Source organism: Elaeis guineensis, chromosome 2 (genome assembly GCF_000442705.2).
Source record: "Elaeis guineensis isolate ETL-2024a chromosome 2, EG11, whole genome shotgun sequence".
NCBI classification, from domain to species: domain Eukaryota; kingdom Viridiplantae; phylum Streptophyta; class Magnoliopsida; order Arecales; family Arecaceae; genus Elaeis; species Elaeis guineensis.
This window is the reverse complement of record NC_025994.2, coordinates 94,466,699-94,482,060: the sequence shown is the minus strand read 5'-3', so window position 1 is coordinate 94,482,060 and position 15,362 is coordinate 94,466,699. Positions and strand designations below refer to the sequence as shown.

At 37.3% G+C, this 15,362-nt stretch overlaps 1 protein-coding gene and 1 long non-coding RNA gene across 4 annotated transcripts; one reads left to right on the top strand and one right to left on the bottom strand.

Moving 5' to 3' along the window:
* The first annotated feature begins 1,601 nt into the window (after window positions 1-1,601).
* Window positions 1,602-7,462, top strand: LOC114914612 (uncharacterized). Its single transcript, XR_003802105.2, has 2 exons — window positions 1,602-2,114; window positions 6,870-7,462. It is a non-coding gene; the product is annotated as an uncharacterized lncRNA (long non-coding RNA).
* Window positions 2,149-14,189, bottom strand: LOC105051014 (uncharacterized). Of its 3 annotated transcripts, none has more exons than XM_073252250.1 (13): window positions 13,933-14,188; window positions 13,748-13,836; window positions 9,739-9,842; window positions 7,554-7,726; window positions 7,249-7,427; window positions 6,770-7,114; window positions 6,594-6,658; window positions 4,469-4,517; window positions 4,228-4,381; window positions 3,863-3,947; window positions 3,710-3,779; window positions 2,756-2,896; window positions 2,149-2,611 (listed from the first exon to the last, which is right to left on the bottom strand). In XM_073252250.1, the coding sequence occupies exons 1-13, from the start codon at window positions 14,060-14,062 to the stop codon at window positions 2,291-2,293; spliced, it is 1,905 nt and encodes a 634-aa protein (XP_073108351.1). In that variant the 5' UTR covers window positions 14,063-14,188; the 3' UTR covers window positions 2,149-2,290. The 3 variants fall into 3 exon arrangements, with proteins under 3 accessions (XP_073108351.1, XP_073108352.1, XP_073108353.1); XM_073252252.1 differs by having other exon boundaries at window positions 2,399-2,595; window positions 13,933-14,189; XM_073252251.1 differs by lacking the exon at window positions 9,739-9,842 and having other exon boundaries at window positions 13,933-14,072.
* Window positions 14,190-15,362: the final 1,173 nt, after the last annotated feature.

Sequence of the window (15,362 nt, the reverse complement as noted above, 5' to 3'; positions counted from 1 at the left end):
TCATGGTATTTATTTTAACTCCTCTCTCCTGAAAATAAACTAGGAGTCCATCAATTTATTTACCATCTCTTTTTCTTTTTTTTTTCATACTAAATATGATAATCTAATATGAAAATTATTTTTTCATATCAGATTACTCTCAATCAAACAGCCCAATCTGGACCTGCGTATATTCCCTCCCTCTACTCTTTATTTTTACTCGGTGGCTCACGCTACCAACTGTAATACGCCCCTTATCTGACGAGATCTTTCCATGTGGCTAGCCTACAAGGAAAGGATAATGGCGTGGTGCGGCCCTCCTTGTCGCAGCTCGCTCCCACTACTTATGCAGCAATTTGTATCAAGTATATTTGGGTACTCGAAATTTAAGATCGTGAACAGGCCACCTACAGAACAGCATCCTAAGTAGCCCGCCGTTGTAGTCAATATCGTGTGCCTTCTCTGCGCCAGCATAGTTACCGGCCTGGCCAATGGAGCCACAATAGGTCCTTCGCACTATTAAACCAAGACCCAAGGCAGGTCATCCAGAAGGAAAGTCCCGATTGCACGTCAAGACCCAAGCTGCAGACGGGACAATTCCTGCCCGGCAGGCGGCAACAGATAGTCCAAATTCACCGCAACGTCTTTCCACCTTCCACGAAAGGAGCGCGTGCATGAAGCGTGACTCGATGGCACCGCCCAGGAGCCACTCAAATAAGGGAACATTATCCACACCAACCCATTAGATTAACTCAAGGCCTTAGAGAGACACGACTTTCCCAAACGTCCAAGTTCAATGGAGGCTATCCGTTGTCTAAGTCCATCATCTCTTCCATCTCACCCATTCCTCAACAACCATGCAACCCAACCAAGAAGAGGCACGCAGCTGCTCGTCCCCATAAGAACGCCCAAACAAGGATATCCTCTACGTTCCCATTCTACAGTTCAGACTCAAGCTCTCAACAATGTCCTCGGTGTAGCTGCCAAATCCCCAGCAGGCGGAGGGGATATCTCAGTCCTTATCCCAATCAGGTAAGCTCAGCCCTGCATTGCACCATGGTTAGCGATACAATTAAAAATATATAATGCGGCCATGAAACTAAGCGCCATTGTACGAAACCCTGATTTGGCTAAAATGCTAAATAAACTTCAGGACCTCTTTTTCTGAACTATTTTACTGCAGCATTATAATAGTGACCTTATATCTCTATATATGGTATTTTGATAATAATATTACAGGCCGAATATGATAAAGTTAAAATTTCTAGATTTGCATTAGTACAAAAATAACAGCCATCATTAAACTGGAACTAAGAGCTGCTACTATCTCCTTACTGGGACAGAAAATTATCATGCCGATGTCATTGGACTGCTTTCAATCGAACAGCAATTGAAACAAACCCAATGTTTTTATTTTTCTTTTTTGATTTTTTATGTGCTATAAAGCTTTTCCAACTCCTCGTATGATGGAGATCTTGTGTCTGTCTCTGCAGTGCAGTGATGTTATTTATGTACTGGATTACTAATTTTGTTGTGCCGGGGATAATAAGCAAAGACTTTCCGCCAGCAGCTTCAGAAGAAGAGAAGGCATCAGAACAAGAAGCAGAAAAGCAAACCCGAAGATAAAGAAGGGCCAAATTAAGAAAACAACCAGTCCGAGATAAATTTTTAATTCCACGCGCTCTAAACTATCTGTCAGTTATGATATTATCATAAGTGTATGATTCTGTAATCAAAATTCCAGAAGCCTCAATAATAGAAATGACTTCAACAGCTTTAACCATGCTGCAGCATTCCAACTTCCGATAGCTTTGGGTAGAATTTGAAGAGTTTTTCTTGTGATAGTCTTCTGTTCTGACCTTTGAGTAGGATCACCTACCACAAGGGCAGGGTCCAGCAGTGGCAAACACTGATGGATAAGGCAGCATCCGTTACCTGCCCAAGCCTGTCAAAAATAGATGCACACCAACTACTGGGTATGTGTAGCCAAAATTGGTTTGAGAGGAATTTCACAACTTGCGGTAACCAGCAACAAAGACACGTTAGTGGTAACGCAGGACAACAGCATGGTCAGATAGCCAAATTAACCCACTGACTGGAATGCAGAAGCTTTGCTGAGGAAGAACATACCGACGGTACATATTTTTTTTATAAAAAACCTACAGGACATATTAAACTGGCTTTGTTGAGCTCTTCATTTTCCTTTTCTTTAATTGATTGGATCAATAAATTAAACCAAAGCATTCATATGTTATTTACAAAATTCCTTTTTTATGCTCTATGAAATGCAAACTTATGAAAGGTATAATCTTTACACAATCGTCCAGCCACTGTCGTCCAAAGTAGCTGGAGCAGAATTAGATGGTATTGCTTTGGATTTTGGATTCTTCTTAGGAAACAGAGATGCCTTTTTCTCAAACAGTTGAGACAATACATGCTTATGTTTTTCCTCTGATTTCTTCTCATCCTTCGAGGATCTCTTCCATAATGGTTGCCTGTCTTTGCCAACAAAATTCAGGCCAAATTTCTTTAAACTGCTTTTTGGTTCTACTGGTGTTGTTTCATCTGGCTGCTCCATGATCATGAAGGCTTCTTCCGGATGGACTATTATTGCCTCTATGGTTTCATAGACCTCAAAGAAACATTTGAAATAATTGGTTATTTGAAAACAAAATGAGAGTTGTTAAGATGAAACAATCAATCTAAACCACATCAACACCAAGGACTTGCACTCCTCAAGACTGTAAAATAGGTTTTCAGTTAAAATCCAGCATACCTTACACAGATCATCTAACTTCTCCTCTGACATGCCGCTTTGGTAAGTTGCAATAACATAAACTTTGCACTCGTAGAACAGTTTTGACAAGTTACCATCCAGAGGAAGTGCGGCTTCTGCTATCAGAAAGCCAGCACAGAGCTGAATATTGTCAAACAAGGATACTGTCAGTTCCATTTTTAACATAGATTTCAAGCTGCACAATTAACTAGCTTCACCAAAAAAAAAAAAAAAAAAGACTATTAGAATCACAACAAAAATCTCATTTACCACAAAATACTTATAAACCACTTCATTTCCTAAATGAAGGTACATGGTTTCAGGAATGGCTATGCCACAATTATAATGAAGAACTTGTATTCTTCTATTACCTGCTACATTGGACAGCAAACGCAATGTAGCTTAAACGTCTAACAATTCCTTTTTCCGAGTATATCACCATTTGTACTTAAAACCGGCCAATGCTTCCTTGCTACCATCGATTAAGTTAGATATGATGCACCAATTTCAAGCTAGTTGGCCCCTTGTAGACCATGACTTACCCTAAAAAGATCATGGTAACTTCGTTACAGGGATTCAGTTCGTAGTGGCAATTTGCTTATGGTAATTTTCATGTATTATTATATTTACTTGTCCTGTTCAAAACCAATGCTACTGGAAAGTGGAAACTGATGTGAACTGAGTACAGGATCATAGAGCACACATAATTATTTCAAGAATTGTAAGGAGAGAATAAAGAAAATTTTCACAGAAAGTAGGAAAGATAACAAGAAGTAACTTTAGCTTGAGAAATTCACATGACAATAACTACATGGAATCTAACACTGAAGATTATTATTTTTATAGTCAGATAGAAATCATGATAAGGAAGTGGAACTAAAAGAAGTATGAGGTATAACTGGCGTGAGAAAAAACACACACGGAGAAGGGGAAAACTGAATAGATAGGACTTACCACAGAGACAAAGAGCTGCTCAAAGAGCTCAGATGGTGGAATGTCCTCCAAGGTGGTTAAGATGCTTTCACTTCAAAATCAAATGGTTTAGACATTATTTCTCAAACAATATTCAAGTAAATATAAATCCCATAAACAAGATTCTGTACTTACACTGCCAAATCCTCATCAAAAAGTGGAGTTTGCTTGACGGCAGGCAATGCTTTGGCAGTTTCCCATAGTTCACGCCACAAATTACCTACAATTGACTAAGGACGTTTTCACAAGAATAGCCTGTGTACATAGTCAACAACTAACCTAGATCTTCATGAATGCAGTTTACTATGAGACAGACAAACAGAAGGCAAGGAATCACTCTTTTTCCTCTTCCTTTCAGGGAAAAGGGCTGCTATAATTAATCTTAGATTTCACAAGATCATTTTTCCTCAATTAGATGAGAATATGTGATTCTCATAAGTGATTGTGTAACAATAACTATCACTAATGCAATAAGTTTAACGTCAAAGGGAGAAAGACACCTTCTTTTTGCATCCTTCCACTTAGCCGACCTCGTCTAGATGAGCCTTCTCCATCAACTGAATCATTAGCCTGACCATCTGACTCCATTTCCATCCAGTCTGGAGGAGAGTACCATCTTATAAAGTCTTCCAGAATACATCCAGGATTTGCAGCCTGATAGATGATATATATTTACTCCACCCAGAAAGAAAAACTAACTACAGAACATTAATGCATTGCTGAAAATGATTTTGGACTTGCCTTGAAAGCTTGCATGTCAGAGAGGAGTTTAGAGCACCCAGCACCAACACTGAGCATTTAGAAGAACAATAAACTATTTAAATTGATTTCAGTAATGAATGTAAGCAAGATGTCTATTTACCATAAAAAACTAATAATGGTAAAGAAAATTGTGTGGAATCATTTGCTTACAGTCATGCTATTTCAGATATCATGTCTGAGTAAGTGCCACCAGGTTCATCATATTATTGCTCACCATGTAGCTGTTTGTCTTATATCCACCATTGATGGAGTTTGTATATTTGTATGGATACATGTAGACAATGTCATATTAAGTGGTCTCAATATTACACGCACTTTTTAGAGTTAACAGAGAGTATTTTTAGGTGATTAATTATTTCTAAATATTATGTATTTCCGAATTATATATTTCTAAATTACAATTTATCTGATTACACTTACCCATTGAATAATTAATATAAAGTCAATCTTGAGGAAAAAGTTCATAGTTAGTTCTTCGGATAAAATCAATCCCATGAGATGGCCAACATGCGTCTGGTGGAAGTATAGAATTCTGGATGACTCATCATCTTTCAATCGAAGTCTCTAACCATCCAAATGGGGGTCCAAACAGAACTTAGTATCTTTAAGGCATCAACATTTGTTCTATGAAATTAACAAAAGATAGAATCTTTAAAAATTTAAGACCCCTCTTTCTAGTGGGTGTGATGCTCATGGTGTATTTGTGAATGTCATGTTTTGTACAATCAGTGTGATATGCATTAAATTTTTCCACAATCATACTTCATTCTCCATCACTTTCCCATCAACAGGTTCATCTTATATGGCTCCTTAAATATACTCGGTCCTTTTCCTACCCACACATCCATCTCAGCACATCTAAGATGTTACAAATGCACTTGGACCCGGATTCGGCAGAAAAGTATTTATCTTTATTGAAGAAGGCTAACTTTGTAACCTCTTACAGCACATGCAAAAGAAACCTCTGAAACCTTCAATTAGACATAAATATTATACTAATGAAATTCAGTTGGTAGGATTGCAGCTGCACATACACATGATGTGTCTGTACCTTGTATCCATTCACATAGACACTATAGACAGTTTTATTTACGGAAAAAATATAACTACATGTGTACTTACTTGCATTTTTTTGAAGGCTGTTACTTGTTAGTATTACCTGGTCACAAGAGTTTATACCTCTGTGTGCATGTACATGCATGCATGTATCATATGACCTTACCAAACTTTCCAGAGCAGGTAAATGTGAAATCTTCTTCACCCTCACCCCTTAGAAATATTCCAATCTCCCAATTGAGACTAAAATTTCACAAATCACTTTGCCAGCTAGATCCAGTGATAGGAAGCCTGATAAGTGGCTTTCAGCTTCACTGAGTACATTGTTGATTCAAGAGTTTTGCATCTATATCCAAGATGGTAACCATGCAACTATTGACAGCATTTGTGATCATTCCATCATGACCGTAAGGAGGTCCACATGTTTCCGCCTAGCTTTTGATCCTCCTCAGCATATTTACCATCTTTTTCAAGCTCATTTTGAGAACTGCAATCAAGTTTGGTTCACAGCTAGCTATATGCAGAAAGCACCATGTTTGTCCTCTCTTTCACTCATAATTAACAATCCTCTATGCTTTCTCCAACTTCTCCCTTCATGAATGGAAATATGAAGGAGCATGCCCAAGAAAGGATAAATAAACATTTAGCTCCAATACACCAGATACATACTCTTATGGACTACAAATATATAGTGTTTTTTTGTAAGAGATTGCTGAGACATATTCATATCCTTCAAGATTTGTATGCCAAAATGCCTAATCATCACACTATTATCCCATTAGTAGATTTACAAAAAAAGAAAGAAAGAAAGAAAGAATGAATGAATCAGAATCATAAAACGGAAATCTGAGATCATGCTGCCCCAAAAATAAAGGCACATCCAAAGTGGAACGTGTTAAATCAACCACACCGCTCCATATTTGGCAAAAATCTAATGTTTGATCTAACTTGGATCTAGAAAGGATATGAAAAGTTTATTATTTCATAATTGGGCAGTATGATGATATTGTGGTCTTTATTAGCTAACTGGAATTAGCAACATACAGACCTCCCAGTACGCAGCACAAAATCCTCTGTTTCTTTGATAAGTTCTTCTGTTAGAACTGGACCCTCCTGCAAATGAATGTCAGCATGTAGATTAAAATATCATTTGAAAATTTCAAATCAACATATTCTAAGTTTTCAAGGAATAAATTACCAGAAATTTAGTGACCAATATCATACCTGCGTAACTGGGGAGTATACAGGTTCATCAGTTTCTAACATAGTTAAATTTTCAGATGGATGAATAGCACCAAGTCTAAGAACAGACTCTCCCTTGCAGGTTCTAGCATAAATATTATGACTTGGAGACAGTTTTACTGGAAGATCAGATGAATCTCTACCGTCAAGACTGGCTTCTTTCAGTATAGAATCCAGTGACTCTTTGGCAATAGTTCGGCACCGTTTCCTGGCAATACAACAATTAATAACTTGTAACTTCTGATGCAGGAGACAGGAATTCAAGTCAGGATCTGCATCTAATGGCACTCGAGGCACCGGTTGTCCTTCTGACCAAAATTTCCTCAGCTGCGGGTACAAAGAAGACAGTTATGGCCAAGAATAGAATGCAAAAGTTTCTTGCAAGTTTATTAATTATAAAGGGAAAAATATATGAAAAATGCTATCAATTTTACAGTACATGAAAAAAGCCATCTACTTACTTCGACAATTACACACCGCCAAAATGATGCCATTTTTTGCAGGGATTTAAAGCCCCCAATAATTTGAGAAAGTCGGACAACAAAACTTTCGGGTGGTGCACCATGGAGATCCTTAAGCAAACTGGTTGTATGAAGAATCTCTAAGCTAGAACCATTGTTCCTCAGGGGAAAGTGTTCCTCTGCGAGTGTCTTGCAAATATTACAATTAAGCAAAGGATCATAATGTGACACACTCACACTGCAAAACTTTTAGGTGTACTAAAATTGCAGTACAGGAAAGTAGATCATTACTGTCATGAACCTACCTGACTCGAACAGAGAACATATCAAAGAATGGAATTCCTCATCACACTCTTCCTTTTCACGAAGAACTAATGACTTGACGATGGACAAGCTTAAGCCAGTTTTCTCTTTGATCGGTAAAGGATCTCCAACAAGTGTCGAAAGATCATTAATAGATTTAAATTTTTTTCCACTCCTACAGGGGAAGTAGCATGAAACATCAAGACTTGCATAAGAGAGTAAATTTTATAAAATAATAGAGATTTGAAAGATGCAAAAAAGTCTTGGAAAACTTAGATGTTTCTGGATGTGCAAGAGATAAAGATTAGAAGACCAGATCATGATGTCTACATATTATTAGTACTTGGCATGGGAATTATGGCATGAAAATTAACATTATAACCATCATTGAACACTAAAGATCAGTTGGTAATGGTAAAAAGGAAAAGTTCACACCAACACTAGGGAAATGTTTCACTTACCACATCTGGTGGATGCCAGATCTCCTAAACCTTGTAATCATTAACAATCTTTAACTTTTCCAAATCCTTCTAAACCTTGGTTATGCTAACAACTTTCATTCAGATTTCATCCTTATTATAAGATCCAGACTTGTTGACTATGAAAAACTTTCAAAGTATTTTACTTGTCGTTTGTTAATCTTACTACTCTTTACAACATGCTACCTTTTGTCCCTTTCTCATCATTTTTAGCTGGAAAAAAATCTTTCTCATCCTTAATGGCAGTAGTGAAGATTAGAAAATAATGCAAACATCACATTACTTGCTGGCCTTATTCCCCTTATCTAAGTTTCTTTTTTCTTTTTAACCCTCTATAGTTTTATTTGCACTATTTAAAGCAAGAGTGAATTTTCGTTGAGCCTCCATACTCAATGAACATATCTTTTCTCTCATTATTGTTGACGTTTTGTCCAGTCTGTAGATAGGACTTTCAAATCCTATTAGGAGAAATAATGGTGAAGAACTGCAAGCCAACTTGAGTAGAAGCAAATGATATTTGGGATGGTTGAGTGCAAATTAAAAACTAAGAGTTAAAATTCCATACCATAACATTTCACTTGTATTAATATGTATCAAAGCAAAATGGGTTGACACACACCTATATGCTCTGATGCATACCAGTACATAGTATATATATATATGCACTGTTGTGCCATGTCAATAACCTATAAACATGGTGCGCATGGTAGATACCTTATGATATAGATGGGCACCTAAATTCTTGTCTAAATTAATGCAATCCTGTTTATTTTGTTCAAGAGACCTGTTAAAAAAGTTGCAGAGGATGTACAGCATGGTATTTTTCTTCCTATGTGGTTGGAGGATGTGTGCGTGTGTGTGTGATGAGTGTTTTGAAGGTTGAAAACCCGATAACACGTACTTTGTACAGCTTACTGCATTATTAAATTTAAAAATTGAAAAAGCTATCTCAAGTTTTACAGTATCCTTGCATGGGATTTTTGTTCAAGGTTTCAGCATAAACTATAGAGCTATGGCATGCAGTCCAGTCTCTTGTAAATCAACATTACTCAGTTAAGTAACCATCATATCCTCATCTTCCTCATGACATAGCATCATCAAGAGGCAGAGGCTAGCAAAGTATTACATGTTCATATCTGTGCCAGAAGAGTCAATGAATGCTGTATATCCATCTATTGTTTTCTTTTATTTTTCTTTTTGAATGTAAAACTGGGAAAACAAATCAAAATTTCATTAAGAGTTTCTCTCAGGCTGAGATGGCAAGACATTGAATTTAACACGAAGACATAGTACGTAATGCAAAATGCAAATTACCAGAATAAAGAAAGCTAGTAGCAGACACAGGAGAAGGGCACGTTCTGAAAACTTTCAAAGCAAGGTCGCATATCTATCAAAAGAACAGTAGAATTAAGTCATTACATACATGCATACGTGCATGCATTCATACCTGCATACATACATACATAAATACATGCATGCATGCATACATACATACATATATAATTGTTATACCAAAGATATAAATAGTGTAAAAAGTGGTGAAGAAAAAAGGATATCCTCATATCAATCAATATGAATCTTAAGTCAGTTGTTTCCCATTTTCATCTAGTAATTCAGCTAATGGCTACATATTTCACGCTAAATCTTTATAGAATATTCACATTCATTGAGATCAAATCAAGAACATTTTTCAGTAAAAGGAGCTTACTCAACAGCCAGAGCCAGCTGTTTAATTACAGAAGCTGAAGGAATGGCCAATCTTTTTGATGTGTTTGAGCCATCTTTCACTCTGGTGGAGTCTCTTTCTAAAACCTGACAGTGCAAAAAATAACATTCTAAAAGAAGCATTGCTATCCAATGAAGGTTCACTGCTCTAGAGATACAATGAGAGAAATCAACATGGGTAGTTCATCTATAAGCCACCAAAATGAAACAACAATGGCAGAAGCACCACATGATCAGTTGAGCTGCCAACCTGTCAATCATCAAGTTCCCAGATCCATCAGCTTTGCATATAATGTCAAGACTCCAAAGGTTAATGATTATCTATAGGATTAAAGCCAATCCGGCACCTAATGAATATTCACTCAAACAGATGGCAAAATTTTTCCTGTCCCTTTCATTTGTCAAAATGACGTGCATGTCCCCACATGTCCCAATATCTCCAAACTTCAACCCAGTTCTCCACACCCATATCCCCAGCCATCTCTCTCTCTCAACATGGTTGAAACTCACTGCAATCTCCATCCTTAAAATCCATAAGAATGTTTTAGGAGTGTTTTTGTGGATAATATCTATAATTTGGGAGTTCTTTGATTGGCATCTTTCTGACACTTGGTTCCTTGGTTGAGGCTCTGAAGGCATTTGATGGAGTGTCTCCGAGAGACTTTGTTTTGTAGAATAGCTCGATTTTTGGGCATGGTTTGAATGGGAAGTGGGAGAAAGTTATTAAGAAATATGGGGAACTATTATGGGGAATTGAAAATAAGATAATGCAATGCTCAATTCTTTCATTGTGGAAAATATTTTTACCTGCATATCATGTGTTTGATGTATTATTCCTGAGGGATTGGCTGTCTTTGATATACTCAGCTTGAGTAATTAGTTGATTATTGGCATCCGCATTCTGGTTGAGTGGCTTCTTTCGTCCTCCTAATACTGGATTTTGTTTGGTGATAATGGGGCCTGTGATGTTAGTCAAGAGTTGGTTTGACTTTGATGGGATTGGGGCATGTGATCTTTGTTCTATAACAGTCGTAGAATATGGGTGCCAACCATTCAATGAATTGTTCTTAAGAGTTGAGCAATCTTTGTCTTACCAAGGTTAAATGGCTCTTGAGCTGTTCCCACTGGTTCTCACAATTGTTCAAGTAAGGCCAATATTTCAGAAGTATTTGTGCATCCCGTGATGAGTTTTCTAAGGATGTCTTCATTTTTTTCTCCTTTTCTCCTATTCTTTGAGGGTGCTGATGTTTTAATTGTTGACTAGTTTTTTAATATGTTCCCATTGAGTGTGCTTTCTGATATTCAACGGTGTGATATGATTAGATAAATGAAATCGATTTGATCAAAATGTACTCCCCAATCCAACTGTGGAAGGTTAAATTATTTTCTCCCCTCCCCTTGCCCTTTTCTGAAGTTGTTGATAGCTGGTGTGGAATACCAGGAGCGGGACCTTTAAAAGCTTCAACTATTTATTTTTCTGTATTGCATTTAAGAATGCCTGGGAAGCCAATTTATGAAGCCCTCAAACTTTTCCTACTTGGTGATAAAATAGTAGTTCTATCTGCTCCCTGAGTTTGAAGTGCTATCTTCTTTTCCTCCTGCCGATGTCATGATGGTGAAAAAAGGTTGTGCTATGTCAAATTGTTTTATTCTTGGGTTCCATATATCCATAATTTTAACCATTCTCCGTTGAAATTTATGCATAACTATGATATTATATTTGCAAGGGCATGTATATTTCTATTCTATTCTAGTTTCCATGTTGAAAGCCATTAATGTAATGTTTGATTTTGTTAACATATATTAACATTTATATTTTCTTATCAGTTCTGCATATATATTTCTGCATTTAACTTCTAATTCCCTTTATATTTATCCTTTCTATGGATGGTTTTTCCCCTATTGCAATGCTTATCATAGAAATTGTTGCATCTGTTAAATTAACTCAAAGGGAAAGAATTAGGCAAATGAAATTTTGGAGAAAGTCACATAGCATTTAAAAATCTGGACAATTTCTCCGTGGATATCATTATCATTGGACCATGCCTCAAATTGACGTTAGACGTACACAGAAATATTGCTTGAGGATGCTTTTAACGATGATTTATATTTTCTTTTATTTTCCCTCCTATCTTCTTTACAGTCGATGTTTTCTCTTCATTATATTTATAGCTGTTTCCTTGTTCGATAAGGTATAAGCTTCCTTTTTCTGGTATCTTATTAAATAACCATTGGATAAATTTTCTTACTTCTTAGTTTTAAATTTGATATACAAATTCATTTATCCTCCCTTCCTAATTATTCCCTCACAGAGCATATGCTAGTTCTTTTGGATGATTAGGACTTTAACCTTGGTAAAAGTTACCCATGACTTTTGCAGAAAATATGATCGATTGTTTACAGTGACATAAACAGTCATATGATGCCAGAAGTCACTTTTACAATATGTTGTGGTCCCCAAAGTTTATAACCTATCACTAGTAAAAATCCAATAAAGTAGTACAAGTTACCTATGACTTCTGCAAAAATATAGTTAATTACATATGGTGATATTAACAGTTGCAACATGATGTCAGAAGTCACTTTTACAATAACTTGTGGTCTCCGAAATTTTAGAACTGACGCTAGTAAAAGTCCAATAAAGTAGAATCTAGATATCCAATAAAGTAGAGTTTTTGGTCTCTGAACTTCCTTATCTTTCCTAATATTCTTTTTTGAGAATACGGTGGTTATTCACCACCACTTAGGTTTGAACCTGAGACATCTCAGGTAAAGAGGAAGGTACTGACCGGCTGAGCTAACAGCTTTTGGTTACTAAAAATAATCTTCTTTTCAAATGAAAAGGTCACTGGACTCTTAAACAATATCTTCTTGTTCTTAAACACTCACTCATATTGAAAACTTTGTTGACATTTAAAGACCAGTCTTCCAGTTAAGTTTTTGTTAATTTGCAGAATGGCTGCAGCCTTTCTTTCAAATGGGAGTCACAACTCACATTACCTCCACTTTTCTGCATGAAAATTCCAAAATGGAGGCTTGAGAAGCTGAGATCAATCAGAAAAGTTAAGCAGTTATTTAAGATAACTATTGGCACTCCATTTACACCCATGCCCAAAATCCAAACACAGGCATGCATGAATCAAGACATTCACCCACACAATTAGACATATATTCAGTTGTACGCATGATCCTTTTCACAAAAGATCCCGACAAGTCCAAGTATGCCAAACATCAGGGTGACATTCATTCAGCAGCATAGCAGGGTCCAACATCAGTTAACTCTATGTCACAGTAACCAAACCCTTCTGGTAATCATATTTTGAAATAGTGTGGCAAAGAAATCAAATGGCCTTTTCGATGGAGTTTAATAGCACTATTTTCATAAGGTCATCTTGCTTGAAAAACTATCACACAACTCCCAAGCAGGACGATGCTGACTATTAACAAGTATCCAATTCTGAAGCTTAAAGACATGAAGAATACCATAACAGGCAGAATTGATGGAAAGAATTGGCTCCCCCTGATATCACCCAAACCACCATTAATACAAGGGTCATAAATGAAAAGAGATCAAGAATTTCGCAATGAAAACAGTGACGAGAGAAAGCTGTGATGCACAACAAAAAGCGGCAAGAATGACTGTCAGGAAGTTGGTTCCGTCACTACTTACATTTGCCAACCCCGAATGATTAGGAAACTTGGGATAAGGATAGATGGTTATGATTGTGGTATGTTGATTCCATATTAAGCAAGTTTCTCTTAGACAAAGTACAAAGGAACCCGCGACCAAATAATAGCAAAATTTTAAGGATTGTTCAGTCACACGATGGTATTAATCGATTAAAAGGACACATCATGACACAACTGATGAATTCAGGTATTAACAGAACAAAAGAATCATAGTTTTATTCTAGTAACGGCATATGAGAACTCTTGTAAAGGAAAAAAATTAACAAAATACGTTTTTCGATCGAAATAAGATTTAAACAGACCTCTTGTTGGGGTTTATCAGAAGCATCAGAAGCAACCGTTTCTTGGTCCGTGGATCTCCTCGGACCCTTTTGGGACTGCCCATTGCTTTCTACGCCAAATTAAACCAAAAAAAAGCAAGAATGTTTACAAGAAATCTGATCAAGATTGCCAAGAATCAGGTATGAAGGAAAGAGATCACCCGCACCTCGATCGCTCTTCAAATCGGCTTTGATGTCAGTGAGAACCTTCTCGGCTTTGGCCGCGGCGGAGTGGAAGGCCGTCTTGGCCCTGGAGACGAGGGATAGATGGGAAAGAGAGGCCGAAGAGGACTCCATCCGATCCGGAGAGAGGATTTTGGGATCGGATCAGATGGACGCATGACTCCAAGAAAGGAAGAAGACGATCGCCATGGGGGGGAAATTTAATAACGCCAGCGAGAGGTAGGATTAGAGAAGGCATTTGGAAGATATATTATTTCTTATTATAAACAAAATGTTACGGGGATTGGAAGCAATGATGCGAAAGCATCCATGCCGTTACGGACGGATTGACGGAAGTCCTAAATAAATTATTTTATTTTATAAAGGGTTGGAGGGTTATAAGTGAGCATGCAAATGTTTAGTCGGAACTAGTCCCGTCACGAGACTTGCCGATATTAGTTCAAATACGATGGAACGAATATTTTGTACGCGCTTTTTACTTTAGGGTGTTAGATATGAGAATGCAAATGTAAAGCTTGAACTAGTCTCGTCACGGGGTATGCCGAAACTGGTGCAGTTATAAGTTGGAAGTAGGCCTGGTAGAGTCAGGTTGCATCTTCACGCGAAAGAAAGATCGCCTTCTTCACGCGAATCCACCGTTGGATCATCCACCGCACAGCTCTCAAAGCGCTCCTTCTCTCACCCGACGGATATCCCCGAGTCCGACCTGGCACTCGGAGCGCTGGAACTGGACCGGACGGCTCCGCAATCTTGCATATAACCCCTCAGAGAATGTTTATTAGATCTACATTTTTCTGCTAGCGCCTTGTATGTAAAAATAGCCTGTAATTTTTGAACCGGTCCTGCCATTTGCGGTGCTGGGACTCCATCAAACATGATAGATGCACCCAAAGATGTAACCCCTTAAAGAACGCCAATAATAAGCATATATGTTCTTTATGTCCGGGTATTGCGTGTAAAAATTCCAAAATAAAGTTTGAATTGCGCCTGGCAATTGGAATGCTGGGACTAGTTGAAACATGATAGAAGCAATCCCACATGTTAACCCCTAATGAATGTTAGTGTCGGTGATAAGATCCTTATGTTAAGATGCATTATTTCTGAAAATGCAAACTTAAACTTGGAATGTGAGAAAAAAAAGTTTGAAGGAAACTAATTAACAACGTGACATCCAAGTATATCTGCACTAGAACCTTTGCTGATTGAAAACAATGAGCATCCCATGCATGGCATCTTTCTTTAATAAAGACTTGTATTATTTCAAATTTTGCACTATTCGAGAGAGAAGCAAGAGAAGTTCACTAGCTGACACAAGGAATGGATCTTTTCAATATTGACAGGTGAATTTTTTTAATCCAATTATTATCGCAGTAAAGCATATACACTATTCTCTCACATGGACCACTCATGTTGT